The sequence below is a fragment of the Quercus robur genome, chromosome 8 (genome assembly GCF_932294415.1).
Source record: "Quercus robur chromosome 8, dhQueRobu3.1, whole genome shotgun sequence".
NCBI lineage: Eukaryota > Viridiplantae > Streptophyta > Magnoliopsida > Fagales > Fagaceae > Quercus > Quercus robur.
The window spans coordinates 47090107-47109104 of record NC_065541.1 but is presented as its reverse complement, the minus strand read 5'-3'; the positions used below and the strand labels follow the sequence as shown (position 1 = coordinate 47109104).

Genomic DNA, 18998 nt, shown 5'->3' with positions numbered 1-18998 from the left:
TATTAGTGATAGATTTTGCCCCCGAAATCAAATCTTGACTTTGCTTCAAATATATATAATGAGATCACAGTTGTAAGTTAGGGTAGTTGTAATTATTTTTCTCAATATTTATTTACATTTGACTTTATTTTTAATCACAAGATCAAGAATAAAAATTACATTATAATATATATATATATATATACACACACACAAAGAGAATATTATTTGCACTGGATCAGTTAATAGACAACCAGGTGACTAAATTTAAGGGAGGAACCTAGCTAATGTATAGCACCAGCTGAAAAACTCTACCCAAGTATTATCTTATATAGTTTCTCAAAAAATAAATAAGGTCTTATCTTATATATATTTTCTTGGAAAGTGATTGGAAAACTAACACCTTATTAAACAATTTTGATGCATTTATTTTTTGGACATGCTGACATTAATTTTTTTTTTTTTTTTTTTAAGATTGTATAAAGCTGTAATAAAAAAATTTATGAAATATTAAATATTTTAAAAACCTAATTTATTAAAACGAAATGTGACTCAAATATATATATATATATATATATTAATATACTTACACTTTATTATCATATAATCTAATTTTTAGATCCTTAATGATTTCAATATCATAAATATTTTGAATATAATATAACTCTTTTTTATTAGGAGATCGTCAAATTTTTTAACTAAACACAAAATTTTAAAAAAGAAAAAATTGAGAAGAAAATTTAACAAGTTAAATTAGTCAAAGTCACGAACATGGTTTTTTTTTTTTTCCATTCTAGTTTATCCAAGGTCCTACTCTTTTTTTTTTTAGATGAGACAATTTTTTTTTTGTTACTTTCTTAATTAACATGTCATGTTTTTACTAATATTATGTTTGTCTTTTTTTACCTTTTTTTTTCATTCTTTTAACTTAAATCAGCATATGGATTCTATAGTTCTAGTTAACTCAATTGGTAAAATATATTATTCTTGAATAAAAGATTTGAGATTCAAATCTCGCCTACACTAAAAAATCAATTGTTATCTTGAATTAATGGAGTGATAATAAAGAGAAAAATTATTATAAAGGGAATATTATAAAATTAAATTCTATCTATAAAAGAAATAATTAATTAATCAAAACAACCCACCATATCTCTGCCACAATATTTATATAAATGATCAAAAAAATTGGGTGCCGTGAAAGCCATAGCTAGTTCTGCCCATGTATGGTTTATGTCCAATGACATTTGTGTAACGCCACTATAGGTCCTAAAAACGTCATTATAAGCTCATTAGGACTATAGCGGTGTTTGATATAGTGGCATTTATAAAACGCAACTATAGGACAATTTTTTATTTTTTTTAAATTTTATAGCAGCGTTTTTATAAACGCCACTATAGACCAATTTTTATTTTAAAAAGGCTATAGTAACGTTTCAAAACACCACTATATATCCATACCCTTAAATGCCATTTTAAAAAGTTTCTATAGATACTTTTTTTTTTATGGCTATAGCAACATTTCAAAACGCCACTATATCCAAAAAAACCAACAAATTTTTTTTTTAAATTAAGAAATTCGAAAGAGTTATTCAAAAAAAAAAAAATCAAAAGAGAAAACAAAAATAAACAAAAGCAAAATACAAACACAAGCCCAACAATTTACAAAAATCCAACACATAAACACCGACCTACAAAAACCCAAACACCAACTCACAGCCACCTAAACACCAGTTGACTATATTTAAGTCGGTAAACATTGTCATTTATTTCTCTCTCATTTATTGCATGTCCAGAAGCCTTGACACCTTTCATCAAAAAGGAAAAACAGAAGCCTTGACACCACCGAATGATTTGACACTGAACTCTCTAATGTTCTGTGGAAGGAAAATGATGGTCAATAAATTATGTTTTAAGTTTTAACCTATGTTATAATTGCATGGACACTTATTACAAAACCTCTATGTATAAATTTCTCCAAACTTTTTAAATGAGCTGTGGACCAGCAACCTCGATAGGAAAGCAGCTAAGCTTGCTCAGCCACATGGCGTATTTAACTTGGGAACAAGCTATAATAGATGGCATTTTATGGAAATTGATAGGATTATGTTCTTATTTGTAATGTCTTTAAAAAAATTATATATATATATATATACTTGGTAAGGTTTTTTATCGTTAAATAAGAAGTCTAGGGATCGAAATATCCTGCTTATACTAAAAATCATTTGGTGTCTTCACTTGATTATAAAGAGCAGTATTATGGAATATCATATATTGAAATTCTATCATTACTATAAATAAATAAAAATTTATATATATATATAAAGTATGAATGTAACAAGGGCAAACTATATTTTTTCACCATAAAATATCACCTTGATTACATTTAACTACCTAAACTATCAAAAAACACAATTGACCCCCCATTTCCAAAGTTGTAACTTTGTTTCAATGTCTCCTATATCATTTGTTTTGGTGTTAAATTTGACAAAATTTAACATTAAAAGACCAATTTAACCATCTGTACAAAACAGACAATTAAATAGTAAATTGGTCTTTCAATCCCAAATTATGTTTAAGTTAACTACAAAACAGAAGGTAAAAAGTTAAGTGTAACATATGTTTAAAATTAGGAGGTCAATCATGCATTTCAATAGTTCATGGGTAAAATGTAATTGAGACAATAGTTTAAAGCGGAAAAGTATAATTTTTCCATGTAATATTTTATAACTCTCGTTTAAATTAGTGAAAGAAAGTTATTTATATCTTTAGTTATATTTGTGGGGGCCTGTTAACCAGGAAGTATTGTTAAAAGCAGTATTAACTGGGCCTATGGCCCTATCTAAGGACGTTAAACCATCCGAGGAGGCCCAAATAAGGTTATGAGGAGAATAAAGTTAAGAGAGGAGTAGAGACAATGTGAGATGGTTCCAATAAGCGTCCGAGGACAAAAGTCTTCTCGGCAACGTGTGTCCAAGGTAAATCTAAGTGCCATACCATCACAGACTTACTTCAGAGTTACACCACAACTAAGGATGGGACATTGGACTAGGGATAAGAAAAGAAAGTTAAACAAATATCTTCAAAAACTGCTACCTCCGTATTAAATGTCTCTCAACCAACTCTCTGGCCGCATTAATGTGGAAATGATGCCTGAACAGTGATCAAGCAGCCTTACAGCTACTAGTTGATGGTTCTAGGAGATGCTGGATGGGACAGGAAAGAGTCCCCCAAATCTAACCTACACGTGTGTGGTAAGGATGACACCAAGACTGCAATATATAACCCGGAAGAATGCACTGAGGAAGGGGATTGGAACTCTTATACAATTTTTGTCTTGAAGAAAATCATATGAAACAAATAACTTAGTTTGTTCCAAGGATAAATTTGATAATCTTATTTGTGTCAAACCATCTTAAATCGTTAAGTCTAATCGTTTTTCTTCTAGGATAAATCTAGTTCTTCTATCCACGCTCTACAAATTTATTGTTTGGGCCATTAGCGTTTGAGTCCAATCCGGTCTTGGGATCAATACAATTTCAGTCCTTACAATATTTATATCACAAATATTATATATTATGAGTCAAAATTTTATAATTTATAATGTTTTTAATAACTTTTGATGAATTTATAATTTTTACTTAGTTGTGTATTATATAAATGATGCTTAATCATTTGAATTGTCTAAATGATAATAAAAATGTACTATTATACATTTAAAAAAGTATATAGGTAACCACATCAACTTCAAGGAGGAAATTCTTTAATAATAGGGAAAAATTAACGAATGCATTAGTGACATTGATTTAGAAAATATTTTAAAAAAACATTTTATGGGAAAAGATAAAAAATGAATTAATTTTTTTGACATCTTTTTATATTTTCAATGAAAGTGGTGTCAATGAAAATGATTCTTTATTAACCAATTGCACTAAAGGCATCCGTTAACATAATCCTTAATAATATAGTTCCTTCCTTCCCTTCTATTTTATTTTATGCTTAATTAGTTCTTTCATTCTAATATAAAAGTGCTCTCTACTCGATCATGAAGATTTGAATTAAAAATTGGATAAAATTTAGTTATAAACTTAGTTGTAACTAATGACTACAACTCCACTTAATATGTTTTTATTAAATATGAATTTTGATACAATTCTTATATTCTCCATGTTTGCAAAATTTTCAGAAGATCAAAAATCAATAAACTATGTCATCAATCAAATATTTAAATTTCAAGTTTTTATACTTTAAAATTATGCATATAAAATAAGTTTATGGATCGAATGGTAAATAATATCCGATTTGTGCAAAATTTGACTTGCATACTAAGAACATAAAGAGCATTCAAACCAACAATTAAATTTTCAAAATATATAATTGTTCTACTTTTGTAATGGGAGTTGTTTGGCTTTAAAAATTTAAGCTCTTTCTCAAAAATAAAATTTGGTCAAATATGGGATCAACTGCATTGTACCCCAAATGACTATAATCATATACAAACTACTCTGGCCAAATGTCCGTACAATGTTTATGAAAGAGATAAAGCATCTCAATTATTATGTGGTCATTTTTAAAAGTAGTTTACATTTTTCACGCCTGCATTAATTTTTGGTAACGCGGTGCGAACATTCAAAGTAGTGTTGTACTAAGTCATCGTAATTAATTTTTGGGGTATCAGCCATTTAAGTCACCCACCCACCAAAAATTGAAACCGATAGGTTTCTACGGTTGTAATTATAAAAATAAAAAATAAGAGAGAAAGATAGGTTTGTACGGGTGTAACACGCATGCTCATCGGAACACGCCAATATATATAGATGAAACAAAGTCAAGACACTATAATAAATAATCCTGCAACAATATTTATGATACATATAACTCACCCACATATGAGATATATATAACAAAAGTTAATGACCATATGGTTAACAAAAAGAAATATATCCGGTTCCCTAGCCAAAAATTTCACATGAAAAAAAAAAAAAAAAACCATATGGATAATACCCACACAAAAAAAAAAATAAAGGAAATTAATAAATATTCTTTCTATTGTTTTCAATTACAATCCCTTCATTCCCTGCTAGCATCATGTACTTGTCCCTTCTTGTGAGAGTGGTGCACTCAAATCCTAAAGCATCAGCCAGTGTTCTTTGAATATAATTTGCCACTTCAAAGCTTGATTTCCCACCAGCACATGTGAGCTCTCTTGGAAGCTTTGGAAGAATTTCAAGATTATAGCTAGGTCTTGGATTCATCAAAAAGAAAATTGGGTCCAAGCACTTGAGTCCACTAGCTGTAGTCCCATAAAACATGCTCACTTGTGCGTTTATGGCCACAGGGACAATGTCTTCAGCTAATTCAGCAAACAAAGAGCTAAACCTTAACAGGTATGGCTCTCTACAAGTTGTTCCTTCAGGGCACACCACCAAATCACCTTCACTTAGCAATCTTTGCATGGTATCTCCATCTTGTTTTCTGTCTCTTGTCAATCTTACTGTTTTCAAAGGGGCTATGAATTCTGACATTTTGCTAAGGCTATATGTCACTGCAGTCAATGGCTTGCCTAAAGATGTGCTTAGGAAAACTGGGTCCAAGAGAGTTCTATGTGTGCAAACATATAGAACTCCTTTTTTGTGATTTGATCTTGAAGGATTGCATCCTTTGAACTGAACATTTACACCACTCCAACTGCCTAATAAGAGAGCCAACTTGTATGGAAGGTAGATACCAATCAAGACTCTAAAGATGGCTATGATAATTCCAAATGGAAGCCACATGAACATTGTGAGAGTTGCTAAGGGGGTAGGCAAGAAAGCTAGCCTACCATCATGAAATATCAGAGGCTTTGGATACTTTTCCCTTGGCATCACTGAGCTTGTACTGCTCTTGCTTTCTTCCTTGTTTATCACATAAGCTTCCTGTTACAGTACAAGCAGTGATGGAGCTATAAATTAGTCATTGGGGATGAATAAAAAAGTTATGATTTAAGTATATTTTTTTCTTATAGTATATTATAGTCATAATATGTATAGTAGTATAAATTAGTATTACTATAAACACAACTAAAGAGATAAATTAAGTATTTTATAATCTAATGTGTACTACATAAAATATACCTATTAAACTTTCACAAACTTGAGTTAAGACATGAATAAAGGATTCACTTACCTTTAATCAACTATCCTTTTTATGAAGAGGAAGCAAATAATAAAAAATGATTTTTATGTTTAATTTTCAAGATAATTGTTAGAATAATTATGTATTCATTATAATTTATAATTGATTTAAATAACGGGTATATACAACTCACCACTGATAGAATTGTGACTCTATTCAAATGAATCTAAAAATTCTTCAACTTTCTTATAAACATAATATAATTTTAAAAAATAAGTTTACATACTGATAAAATTATAATTACAATTGGCATTTAGAGGCTATAAGAATATATATTTAATTATTTTTTTAATTAAAAAAATTGGATTACTCATATATAATCAATATCTATTTAGGTTTTTTTTTTTTTTTTTTTTTCAAAAAAACAAATTGGGACACCGTGGCCACCTGGCCTTAAAGTGGAGTGGCTCTGTCATTGAGTACAAGAGCCCGGCTGCCCAAACATACGTCAATGGCCGAATATATACAGTATATACTATAGATTTTTCATTAAAAAAAATTGAGAAATTATAGTATAGTACAATCTAATATGATTCTCACCCAAAAAAAAAAAAAGTACAATCTAGTATACAACAATAGATTTGCTATTCTAACAAGAATAGTGAATCTTATGCAAAAATTCTATACATACATATATATATATATATATCAAGAATGGAAAAAAGGTCCATATTATTCCTATTTTATTTATTTCTTATTTTTAAAACGTAACCATTTTCATATACTTACACAATAACCAAAAGAAACAATATAAAATTCATAGAATAAAAAATAAACATGATAAAATGATAGAAACAAGTTCTTCCAAACTACTAAAATTGTCTTAAGATGCAATAATATTAAAAAAATATCTTCAGAGGTTAATTTCAATACCAAAGAATATGAAATGCTAGCATTTAATACTCAAGTAGTAACTGAAAAAGAAATTAAAATGCATTTGCCCAAGACATATAAGGTACACACTTCAATATTCTCTACTTCTTTTTTGTCTTCTTTGGCACTAATAATTTAAGGAATTTAAGATATAAGAGGTTTAGAATACCTTGCAAAGGGAGATGAAGAGATGGTCATGGAGGCTTAAACTACCAAGACCAATATCAGGCTTTGTATCTCCAAAGAACTCTTTAAGGGCTCTGTGCTTTACAACCAAACCAGACTCAGAAAGCAAGCCTGTGTAGTAGTGCCCATAAGTGTGTAACTCAGACCCTATAACATTAGCAACACCCAAATATTCTTTAAGAAATCCTTCAACCATCACTCTAGGAACACTTGTGAAGACAGCCTTTGTTCCTGTTGAAGCCAAAACCTCATAAGCCTGAAGGTTGAGGTTCTCAAGATAAAACTTTGGCAAAACAGCCCTTGAAACATTTTCCATATCCTTCAACCTAAGCCCACAAAAGGATATGAATATCATGACCCTTAATTTGAGCTCATAGTCCAAAACCCACAAGATTGGGCATGACAAAAGCAACAGAAATGCCCTCACAATACTACCACCTTCAAAAGCAACCAACATGAAATAAGGGAAGAAGGATTGAGACCTTAGGAGTGTTCCTTGAATATCACACACCAAAGTGTCAGAACCCCTACCCTCTAAACAGCATTTTCTCACACTAGGAAACAAAGAAGGTTGTTGTGATGATTTAAGAGATGGGTTATTGTTGTTGCTTAAAAGGATACCACAGTTTCTCATTTTCCTTGCAGCTTTATAACATGATTTAGCTAAAACCTGGTACAAAACCCAGTCAGCAAGTTTGTGTAACACCACTGGAAACACCATGATTTTCTCTTTTCTTTTCTTTTTCTTCTCTCTGACAATAATGTTTATAGGAAGGACTAAAAAGAGTTAAAAGGGGAAAGAGATAGAAAGAGAGAGTAAATTAAAGAAGGGCCTGGAGAATTGGAAGAGATGTAGAGAGGTTATTTATAGGAGCCATTAATGGATGTGGGAGAAGTTGACCAGAGCATTCGGTTAACCACACCGCATGCATTAATTGCATCCCTTACATGTGTATACTATTTTCCTCTACATAAAGTCATAAACAGTATCTTTGTGCAAAAAATGCCCTGCCACCATTAGATAGATTTTTTTTTTCTTCCTTGTTTACTGACAAATAGTAGGAGTAGGTTGAATTGTTGGTGACCGCCTTATGTTCTATGGTTTATATTTGAAAATTGGTGACCGCCTTATGTTATAACTTTATATTAATTCCTAACTAAGTTCAAAGAAAAAAAAAAAAGTTGCTCTCTCTCTCTCTCTCTGCACTAATTATTATCCTATTGGAATGTGTGTGCATGTTTACCCTTTGAAATTTTCTCAATAGCATAAGATTAATAAAAACAAAAACTAGGGAAGGTTCAATACATTTCTCAACCTATTTTAGTGAAAAGGACCAATCCTGAGTTAGATCACCCATACCATCCGATTAATTGACTTTTTTTTTTTAATCTATTTCAGATATTGCCACTGTATATGTCAAACTCTGTCAGTAAATCACTAAATTGCAACTACTTTTGGCCATTGACCTTTGTTTTTATTTTTTTTAATACTAAAAATTTGACTTTGCCCCTTGTGTTTTCCCAAGACTGATGATTATAAATTTATAATTGTTCAATTTCATCATTAATTCATTACAATCTCTAGTATGAAATGATCACAGCTATTGATCTTGATTGATGAGTATTATAAAATAAGCAATAAAATCACATTATTCAAATTTAGGTATACATATCATGGTGTCATCCCCAGAGAAATATACTTTTTCATGCATGTTATGCCTGGAAGGTTGTTGAGTTTTCAACAGTTTTCACCAAAAAATTTAAAGACTTCCTTGCCATTTTCCTAGATGTTGCTCAGGCTAACTAGGGTTAACATGGCAGCCAGATAGGTAAAGCGAAAGTGAAGCAAATAGTTTGTTTCTTTTTTATTTTTATTTTTTAAAAATTGATACCATAAAAAGCCAGATTTGAATATGCATGATTTTGTCAAAAATCTATGAAATTTGAATGCAATTCATTCAAATTTTGTGGGTAGGGAAATTGAGATCATGCAATTCTCCTTATTGTTCTGTTAAATCCTAATCATTTAATTTGGATGTTTGATTATCATGCATATTGTTTGCATGGAACATGAGAAAGATGCATGAATCCAAACCAACCCAGATTTCTTTTTTCACTTATTTTTTCTTCTTTCATTTTTTTTTTCCCCAAGTCAAGGCAATTAGAAAAGAAATGACAACTGGTGTGAAAAGGCTTGATTTAAATGGCACATCACCTTTCAATGGAACATGTGTTTCTGCAGTAACAAGTTGCAAAGTAGACCACGTAATTCAGGCCCACAGCAAAGAAATTAAAAAGTAAACCATGCAACATAGAGAAATTGTGTAGGTGAGTCACGTACAAAACAAGTTGACAGCATATTTAGAGAAACAAAAAAATTCGCAATACATATAACCAGTGGCGGAGGCAGAATTTTAGTCTAGAGGGGGCAAAATTAAAAGATGATATTAAAAGTGAAATTAATCTAAAAAATATTAACCAACAATAATAACAAAATAAATAAACAGTTGTAAGCAAATATGAATATATTTCATATTATTAAAATAAATAAACAAAAATAACCAATTCATAGCTACTAAAAAATTTATAAACTGATGGAGTAAGAATGTGATTAGTGTTACTTAAAAAATATAATAAATAAATGTTAGAAATTATTTTTTGTGATTGGTGACATGCCAATTTGTAAGATATAAATAATAAAATTTGTAATATCTTTAACATCATTCAAGAATAAAATGCTGTGAAAAGTATCATAAATATTAAAAATGGTGTAAATAATGATAGAAGGTGCAAGTTGCAATAGGACAAGACAAAAGCAATGGTTTGGTAACTTTCAACCAAGTAGAAGTCCTTTTTTTCAATTTTTTTTTCCTCCATGTCAGAATGTAACTTTAGAAACTATTACTAAAATTTTTTTAGGAGAAGTCAGGGGGGGCAGGTGCCCCCCCTCGCCCCCCTCTGGCTCCGCCAGTGCATATAACTGTTAAAAAAAATAAAAATTATTAATTTTAATAAGTTTTAGTTAGCTCAATTAATAAAGTCTCTAATTGTTAAATAAAAAATTTAGAAGAACACTATCGGTTGAAACTATATATATAAATCAATAATTTTAGAAGTACATTAAATTTATAATTGGCGTGAGCCTAGAAAGAAAATTATTTTCCAAAATGACTTAAATGGCTTAATAAATAGAACCCTCTTCATTACTCTATGTTATAGAGTTTTTATTATATTTTCCCACCTTCTTTTGGCCAAACAATGGAAGAACACCAAAGCACATGAACTTTTATCTAATAGTCCATGACGTTGGGTTGAACACCAAATTTCATTTTATATAAGATTAAAGAGAAAAATGTAACCTGAATAGATCTAGCACTAAAAAGCTGATATAAGCTATCAAATACTTTTCCTAAACTCTAACAAGTGGCCAATGCTGGCAGGCAGATCACAGATGTTGCCAAGTCAATATTGCATTGGTGGTGGGTCTTTTCACAACCAATTATATAACGACTGATCAATACAGCAAATTTTGATGCGTCTCAACTCTGCATAATTGCACGTTTCATTAAATTAATAGATGGTGATGTATGATTTTGCACAACCTTGGACCCCGAACACTAAATGCAAATAAAATAAGAAAATCGAAGATACCCTAAACCCAGTAGGAAGTCTCTGATGCTTAATTAGGTTAGCAAAGAATTGAACTTATTATTTTTCAATTATAGAGAGATTTTTTTTTTTTTTTTTTTTGTACTTTCCGTGTGATGTAAGAGAAATTATTAGGTCCACCAAAAGACTAGTAAAGTAATCCTCCTAACCAATAAAATATTATTATTTATACATATATGATACAATCTAGTAATTTTTTATTTATATTTCTGATTAGGAAGCTAACTTACACATTTGCATAAATGACATTGTTTCATTATTTGGGAGGACCACTTCAATAGTCCTCCCGGTGGACCTAATAATTTCTCATGATGTAAAGCCCCATTTTTTTAGCTTGGAATGAATGAGACCTCTCACTAAATTCTACCCTTTATTGGGTAGAATTTAAATTTTGGCAAGATCCTATTAAATCTATTACTTCCCTATAAATTTAAGCTAATTAATTATATCCATATCAATAAATCTTCCTAGTGCTCTTGTTGCTTTAGTGGAAAATATTTTCCTATAGAAAAGAATTTATTTTCTTGTGTTTGGTTACTATCAAAATAATCTTGTCTGGTTTATACAATTAATGATTGATGTTTCATGTAGGCAAGTTGGAGGTCGGGTTGTTGCCAATGTTAAACATGGTGGGATGTAATTAATGGTGGCAAATCATGTTCTCATGTCGTGTTCTTATCATGTGGACTTATGAGCATTTGATTATATATATATATATATATATATCTACATGAACAAGGCCTGTTATTAAACAAGTTGACACAACACAACTAATATTATTCGCTTAAGAAACGAGTTGTGTTAGGTCAAGATGACCTTTTGTGTGATGTAGATCCCCTTCTTTATAGAATTGAATAAGACCCATAATTAAGTGTCCCATCAGGAGCTTTCTTCCTATTAAATATGTTATTTCCCTATAAATTTAAGTTAATTAATTATATTAACATCAATAAATTTGTCTAATGCTCTCGTTGCTTTAGTGGACAATATCACAATATTTCCTATAGAAATTCATTTGTTTTCTTGTATTTGGTTACTACTCTAAAATAATCTCTTCTGGTTTTCACGATTAATAATTGATGATTCATGTAGCCGTGACGGTGGAGGTGTTGCCATTGTAGGAGATGATGTGATGGTGCATGACAACAAAGTATGGAACAGAGAAGGATGACAACAAAATTATCCACGAAGGGACGCCTATTTTTTATTTGACTAAGGTAGGATTTTGCCCCCTTTTTTTAAAAATCTCTTCAAATTATTGGTTATTGTTGAAGAGTCGGTAATTAAGGAAAAATTATGAACAAAACAAATAAAATTGGGATAGCCTTAAGTTACACTCATGTAACTTTTATCAATGTTATATCACCTAATATTTTTTTATTAGAAGTGTATCTTGATAAATCAACAATTAGATCATATTTTCTCTTTATACCCTCCACTCTTTCAATTTTTCAAGATATATAATCAAAGATCAATGACTATCTCATATCTAAAATGTTTAAATTTCATTTACTTTTTTGGTATTAAAATTATACTCAAAGAATCAATTTGTTGATCAAATAGAAATGAACATCCAAAAAAAGATGAATTTGTCATGAGCATTAAAATAATAAGAATCTATAATCTAATGTTACGGTTTTAAAATATCAATCAAATAAAAAATAATCGAATATTGCAACGTTTCCAGTCTCAACTGTTAAAGTTGTTGAGCGATTGAATGAGAGAATAGAGAAAAGCAGATGTAAGAATTAATGTGATTTAGCCAAATGACCTATGTCCACAGAGAAAAAAATATAAATAAATAAAAACAAACTCTAGGGTAATTATGTGTTACAATGAATCCTAAGTATGTTATATATAAGAGCCAACTCTAGGGTAACACTATACTAGCATGTGCCTACAATATACTTGGCCTCTTGGGCCACAACATGTTTAACACAACCAACAATATATTTAACAACCCCACTTAAACTCAAGGTAGTTATTTAAAAATGCTTTGAGTATAGAGTATAAATTTGTGAAGATTCCTTGATAATGATCATGAATGCTATGTCATTCACAATGTGGAATGAATCGTGCAAAATGTTGATGATGGCAACAAACAACAAGGATAGATGAATGCCTGTGAAGACTGCTACAATGACTCGAAAACAATTGCACCAATGACCAAAGAATGCTACTATGGCCAAAGAGTGGCTATACTAATGGCTTAAGGAACATCGATATAGGATGACATCGTGACGAAGCACATGAGTGAGTTTGGTAGATTTTGAGTAGATTTAACCCCAAAAAAAAAGAGTGATTTGCCATTTTGTGTAACTTAAGAGCCTCAAATAGAAAAAACATACCCCTACTTAATTAAACCAAAGCATAATGGAAAAATAGAGTGATAATTAAAGTGCCATTATATAAGAGAATAGTGGTAGGAAATGGAAATCAATATAAACAGTTGCTATCATCGTCAAATAACGGCAGCCAATGACAGTAAACAGTGATGGTAGTATAAGGTGGTACTGGTAGTAATGATGTGGTGATCTGTAGAGGTGAAATGTGGCAAACATTAGGGGGCTACATGGAAAATGATGATGTGTTAGTGACATGGAGTTACGATTGACATGGCACTCTCTAGAATTGAAATGTAACATAAGACTAGGCTTTTTTTTTTTTTTTTGGATGTGACATAAGACTAGGCTTTACATGGAAGATATGATGATTGGGCATTGTGGGGCATAGGGCTGAGCATAGACCCAACCAACCCAACCCACCCGACCTGTCTTGGGTGGGTTGGATGAATGCTTAGGTCGGGTTTAGGTCCAATATTTGGGTCTGCCTCGGGTTGGTCTTGGGTCCAACTTGACCTGACCGATCTTTTTTTTTTTAATATTTTCCGTAACTTTCAATGCCAAATGTTGTTTTTTATGTATTTTTTTTACTTAAATAGTAATGATCTTTTCCTGCTATATTTCCAAATATAATTTTTAGCATAATTTGGTTTATTGTAGCATAATTTCCTATATGATACTAACAGTGAAAATACTTTCCATCCAAATGAAGGTTAGAATGATGATAAAATAATTGGACTTTACAAAAAGGGAATAACTCTAACAATAATATTTTCCATAGTGAAAATCAAATTGTTGTTTAAAAAAGTTTTTATATCGGTCAAGATGTACACAAGGAAAAAAATTTGTAAAAGTTTGTTGCCTAATCAAGAAATCACGACCATTAAGCCTATATGACAATAAATAAATTATTGAATTTAATTTTTCACATTAATGTCAATCAATAAATTGGTAAAATAATTTCACAAAAATATTGCCTAAACACATACATTCATTAACTTGATAAAGAAAAAGACATTAATATTTATTATCATAAAAAGTGAAGATCCTTCCAACATGGAAGTTTAAAAATAATAATAAAACCGTGACAACTTTTAAATGACAAGTCTAAGTAAAAGAGTAAGTAATTTTTTCGAGTTGAGTACAAAAAACCTGTCCAACCCAAGACCCAATAAAACTGACCCAATAATAGACCCAAATTTTCGGATTGGGTCTGGCTTCAGCTAGGCAAACCCGATTTCTATCAGGTCAAGTTGTAGGTCACAGTGAACCAACCTGACCTGACCTAACCTGACCCGACCCAATATCACTCCTAGTGGGGCATGTGCTGAGTGTGATAAGACTTAAGTAGATTTAGGTCTAGTCTAGTAGTGCATGACAAGTTGTAGGCTCATGGCTAGAGCTTTTTTTGGCACTTTCAGCCTTATTGTTTATGGGAAATTTTTTATTTTTTTTATTTTTTATTTTTTGGGGAGGGAACCACCCTAACTTGCAAAAAAACTAACATGTACAAAATCGAAGTCTTTGTTTGGAAGAAGATGAAAATGAACACTGAGTTTTCCTTGAAACCTCCTTGCTCGATTAAAGAAGAAGATGTACTTGGAGAAAGTGTTAAGAAGTTTAAGTAGAGCACGGGTGCCAGGCAATCCTTCCAGCCTCGTGTACTTGTCAGTTATAAGGATACTCTTTTAGGAGATATTCCTGGTGCTTATGAGCAAGCATTCAAATTTGACTTAGTTGGAGATGATGTTGAGGACTCAAATTCTGATCTGGAACCTCTTATTGAAGGTATGGTTGATGTAAAGTTGCCCAAAGAGACTTTGTTGTGCATTAGGGAACCTTGGTCTAAGGCATTGATAGTAAAAGTGTTTGGTAGAACTGTTGACTACAACTACCTCACTTTTAAAATCAATGATTTATGGAAACCTGCAGCTAAATTGGATTGTGACCACTTGGGAAGGGATTTCTTCTTAATTAGATTTAACTGTGTTGATGATTATGTCAAGGTTTTAAAAGGGGGTCCTTGGTTTGTTGGAGAACACTTTTTAGCTATCAGATCATGGGAGCCTTATTTTAAAGCTTCAGAAGCTAAATTGTCCTCTGTGGTAGTTTGGGTAAGATTTCCAAAACTCCCTATAGAGTTCTATGACAGGTCAATGCTCAAAGAGATTGGCAGTGTTATTGGACCTGTGTTGTGTATTGATTCATACACTGTATCAGGGACTAGGGGGAGTTATGCAAGGTTGTGTGTTCAAGTTGACTTAGAGAAACCCCTTATTAATGTAGTAAGAATTGGCAAGTGCAGGCAAGCGGTGCTGTATGAAGGCATTTCTGCCTTATGTTTCAGTTGTGGTCGTTTGGGTCATACCCAAGGCAATTGTTGCTATAGTATCAAACCATGTGAAAAGGGTGGAGAGGTTGCAGAAGCTTCTAAAGATCAAAATGTTAGTCAGCCTAGGGATGTCTCTAAAGTCTAGGATGTGGGCCAGGGATCTCAACCAAATCCTAACTATGGGCCTTGGATGTTGGTCACGAGAAAACATAGTTTGGTCCGAAATAGACGAGGATCCACCTCAGCTAAGGATAATTCTGGAACCGAAAGGCATAAGGGTAAAATCAAGTATGAATTGGTGGATGAATATGCGACGTCCAAATCTTCTTTTGAGACCCAAGATACAACACTACCTAGCTCAGCACTTGAGGAAGCGATGCATCAAGTACAAGATGAGGGTATGGATTCTTTGGAGTATGATTCGCTGACCAACAACAACAATAGAGAGGATTTGTCAGCAGATCAGCTGGCAAGGAAAGAAGAAGTGTCCATCAGGAAGCAAACCCAAAGCTCCAAATTTCAAACAGCTAAAAGCCTTAGGATCAAAAGTTTCAAAACTTTGAAACGCTAGGCAGCTTCGTTTGGGAGTAAGGCGATGAACTATCTAGCTTTGCCACCTTCAAATAAGCTTCACTCTAAACCCAATGGAAACAAGCTTCCTAGGATTGATGCCTCTCCCACGATCAGGATAGGCGATTTGGTACAAAAACAAAATAGTGGTAATTTCAGATGAGATGATTGCCCAGATAAGGGCAGCACCAACGGACACTCCAGGGTGGTTCGAACCGGGCTTGAGCAACGCATGGAAAAATCTATTCCCTATTACTCCTATCAGCATTAAAACAGGGAACCTTGCATTGGATCATCTGGCTTGGGCTCAAATGCCCAACCCATGGTGGAGGTTCATCATAGACACACCCCTTCTGTCTTAGGAGGAAGCAAAGACTTTGAGCAAGCAAAGGAAGTCGTTAGTCATGCCTTACTTCAACGAATCAGGGTGGCTCGTTCGGGAAATGAGGATTGTGGATTTTAGAGGGTTGGCCTTAGCACACATGGGGAACCATCCTATGTTGAAGCTGATCCAAATCCTAGTTCTGATCAAGAGATGTGATCTATTGCTTTGTTGTAGAGAGGACACAATGGGGATTCTCAAGTATATGATGATATGGAAACTGGACTAGACAACATCCAAGGATCTTCTGAGGAGGCTAGGTTGGAGTATGGTGGATGCGGCATTGATGAATCCTAATCAGATCGAATATTCTTTGGGTTAGTTTGCTCAAATGAATGTCTTAATGTGGAATTGCATGGGTGCGTTAAACCCTGATTTTAAGAGAAGGATTTTTGAGATGGTTGTGAATCATAATCCGGTGATCATGATGATTATGGAGACTAGAGTGGGTGAAGATAGGGCTGAGAGGATCATTGCTGACTTGCCTTTTAATGGTTTTATCACAACTAAGAAAATTGGTTATGCAGGGGGACTTTGGGTGCTTTGGAAGAAGGATGAAGCTGAAATTGATTTACTTGCTGCCACGGAAAAAGAAATTCATGCCATTGTTAAGGTACGCTCTTCTGGCCTTTCCTGGTTCATTTCAACTATTTATGCTAGTCCACGATTGGCTGAGAGAAGAATTGTCTAGGCCAATTTGTCGGAAATTACTAAACTCCATAACCACCCCTGGTTGATACTTGGTGATTTTAATGAGGTTTTGAGCAGTGAGGATAAATTTGGAGGGAATCAGATAAATTTAAATAGGGCTTTGGAATTTAAGGCTTGTTTAGATAACTGTAGTTTTTTGGATTTGGGTTTTGCTGGCCCAAAGTTTACTTGGACTAATAAAAGGCTAATCACGAGTCTTATTCTTGAAAGACTAGATAGATGCTTTGCTAACCCGAATTGGAGGCTTTTATACCCTGAAGCATTGGTAACCCATCTTTTCTAATCATTGCCCTGTTTTAATTGAGCTTATGGGAAAAAGGCCCAATTGCACTAATAAACTAACATATTTTGATCACTTTAATGAAAATATTGAACATCATGACCTGAGAACCACAAGAATTTAGGTTCAACAAAAGTAAGAGTAATACTACATTCATAACATTAATTTCACAATAATTTCACAACAAATCTTATATGATAAGCTATTATTGCTTCTAATTTTAGCACCAATAATAGCTTATCACATAAGATTTGTTATGAAAATTTTGTGAATGTAGCATTATTCCAAAAATAATTATAGCTCCCGAAACATAATTCTTAACCCCTTAAACCAGAGAAAAAAAAATTTAATAAAAATTAGCAATAACAACAAAAATAACCTAAACAAAAAGAAAGCTAGATCAAACAACAACAAGTGAACAAATTATTCAACAAAAAGCCTATTCAAAAACAAAAATATATATCCCTAATAATTAAAATTTGTAATTCATTCAACCCATTACATAAAAATAATTATAAATATGATTTCTAATTCATTTTTCCATTAAAAAAAATGATATCAAGAAAAATACCGTGGTCTTGAGTTCTCCTTAGCAGTGCTAGTAGTTATGCTCTTTTTAGATTTGCAGTCGCAACAATTTTGCTTTCCTTAGCAGTTCGGCTTACAACTGTAGCAAACATCTCTCTCTCTCTCTCTCTCTCTCTCTCTCTCATTTCAGACTTTTTCTCACATTATTATTATCATCTTAGCATTTTCAATTTTCACTTTATAATATTTTATATATTTACGTATTTTTTTTAGCACTAAAATTTATTCAAGTTATATTTTTATTAAATTTCGTATAATTTAAATTTCTCAGTGATCATCCTAAAAATATTCTTAAAGACGTCATTGCAGTATTACTAGTTTTGTTGGGCATGGGGTGCCACACTGATAGTTGGTCGTTGGGGTTGTTTGGTATATATCATATATAATTAAAAATAGAAATATAGATAAATCAAAAAAATTACATCGCTTTGTTTTTGTACCGTGTGTGTATATATTTATATATATATTACGACTCTTTGTGCTTGGCCAAGGAAATAGGTCTTTCACGCAAGGCAGAGGCAAATTTTGGGTCTTGAACCGAAGATCTATACTCCTGAGTCCTAATCAGCACTTTCAACTTTGTTATAACTTCGACAAAGGGATAAAAACACTTGACTTTTACAAATTACAAGTTTTCAATTTGAAATGAAGGAAACAATAACCAAAATATAAAAAATAAGAAGAAAAATTCTTTTTTCCAGTTTGGAAGAACCTTCCAACAGTTGGACCAACCCTGGATGCATAATTTTTCAAAGGTCATGGTCCTTAGCTCACTAAACAAGCAAAAGACGGAGAAAAAAAGACAAAATTTGGATGGACATAGTCACATAGTTTATACCTTCATGATCACGATTATCTATACATAAATAATTTTTTTTTTTTTTTTTTAAAAAAACAGACATTTCACGC

General features: G+C 32.0%; 2 protein-coding genes across 2 annotated transcripts; one reads left to right on the top strand and one right to left on the bottom strand.

The window, feature by feature from the left end:
* Window positions 1–4791: 4791 nt before the first annotated feature.
* LOC126696711 (glycerol-3-phosphate acyltransferase 1) lies at window positions 4792–8194 on the bottom strand. Its single transcript, XM_050393402.1, has 2 exons — window positions 7199–8194; window positions 4792–5897 (listed from the first exon to the last, which is right to left on the bottom strand). The coding sequence occupies exons 1-2, from the start codon at window positions 7934–7936 to the stop codon at window positions 5010–5012; spliced, it is 1626 nt and encodes a 541-aa protein (XP_050249359.1). The 5' UTR covers window positions 7937–8194; the 3' UTR covers window positions 4792–5009.
* A 6537-nt stretch (window positions 8195–14731) lies between these two features.
* LOC126696384 (uncharacterized) lies at window positions 14732–15703 on the top strand. The gene is made up of 2 exons (XM_050393137.1): window positions 14732–14834; window positions 14919–15703. The coding sequence occupies exons 1-2, from the start codon at window positions 14732–14734 to the stop codon at window positions 15701–15703; spliced, it is 888 nt and encodes a 295-aa protein (XP_050249094.1).
* The last annotated feature ends 3295 nt before the right edge of the window (window positions 15704–18998 follow it).

Coding starts and splice junctions, on each gene's coding strand:
- LOC126696711 (XM_050393402.1), bottom strand. CDS start 7,936: ATGGTGTTTCCAGTGGTGTTACACAAACTTGCTGACTGGGTTTTGTAC. Junction 5,898..7,198: donor TCTTCATCTCCCTTTGCAAG/GTATTCTAAACC, acceptor GTACTGTAACAG/GAAGCTTATGTGATAAACAA.
- LOC126696384 (XM_050393137.1), top strand. CDS start 14,732: ATGTACAAAATCGAAGTCTTTGTTTGGAAGAAGATGAAAATGAACACT. Junction 14,835..14,918: donor AGAAGATGTACTTGGAGAAA/GTGTTAAGAAGT, acceptor ATACTCTTTTAG/GAGATATTCCTGGTGCTTAT.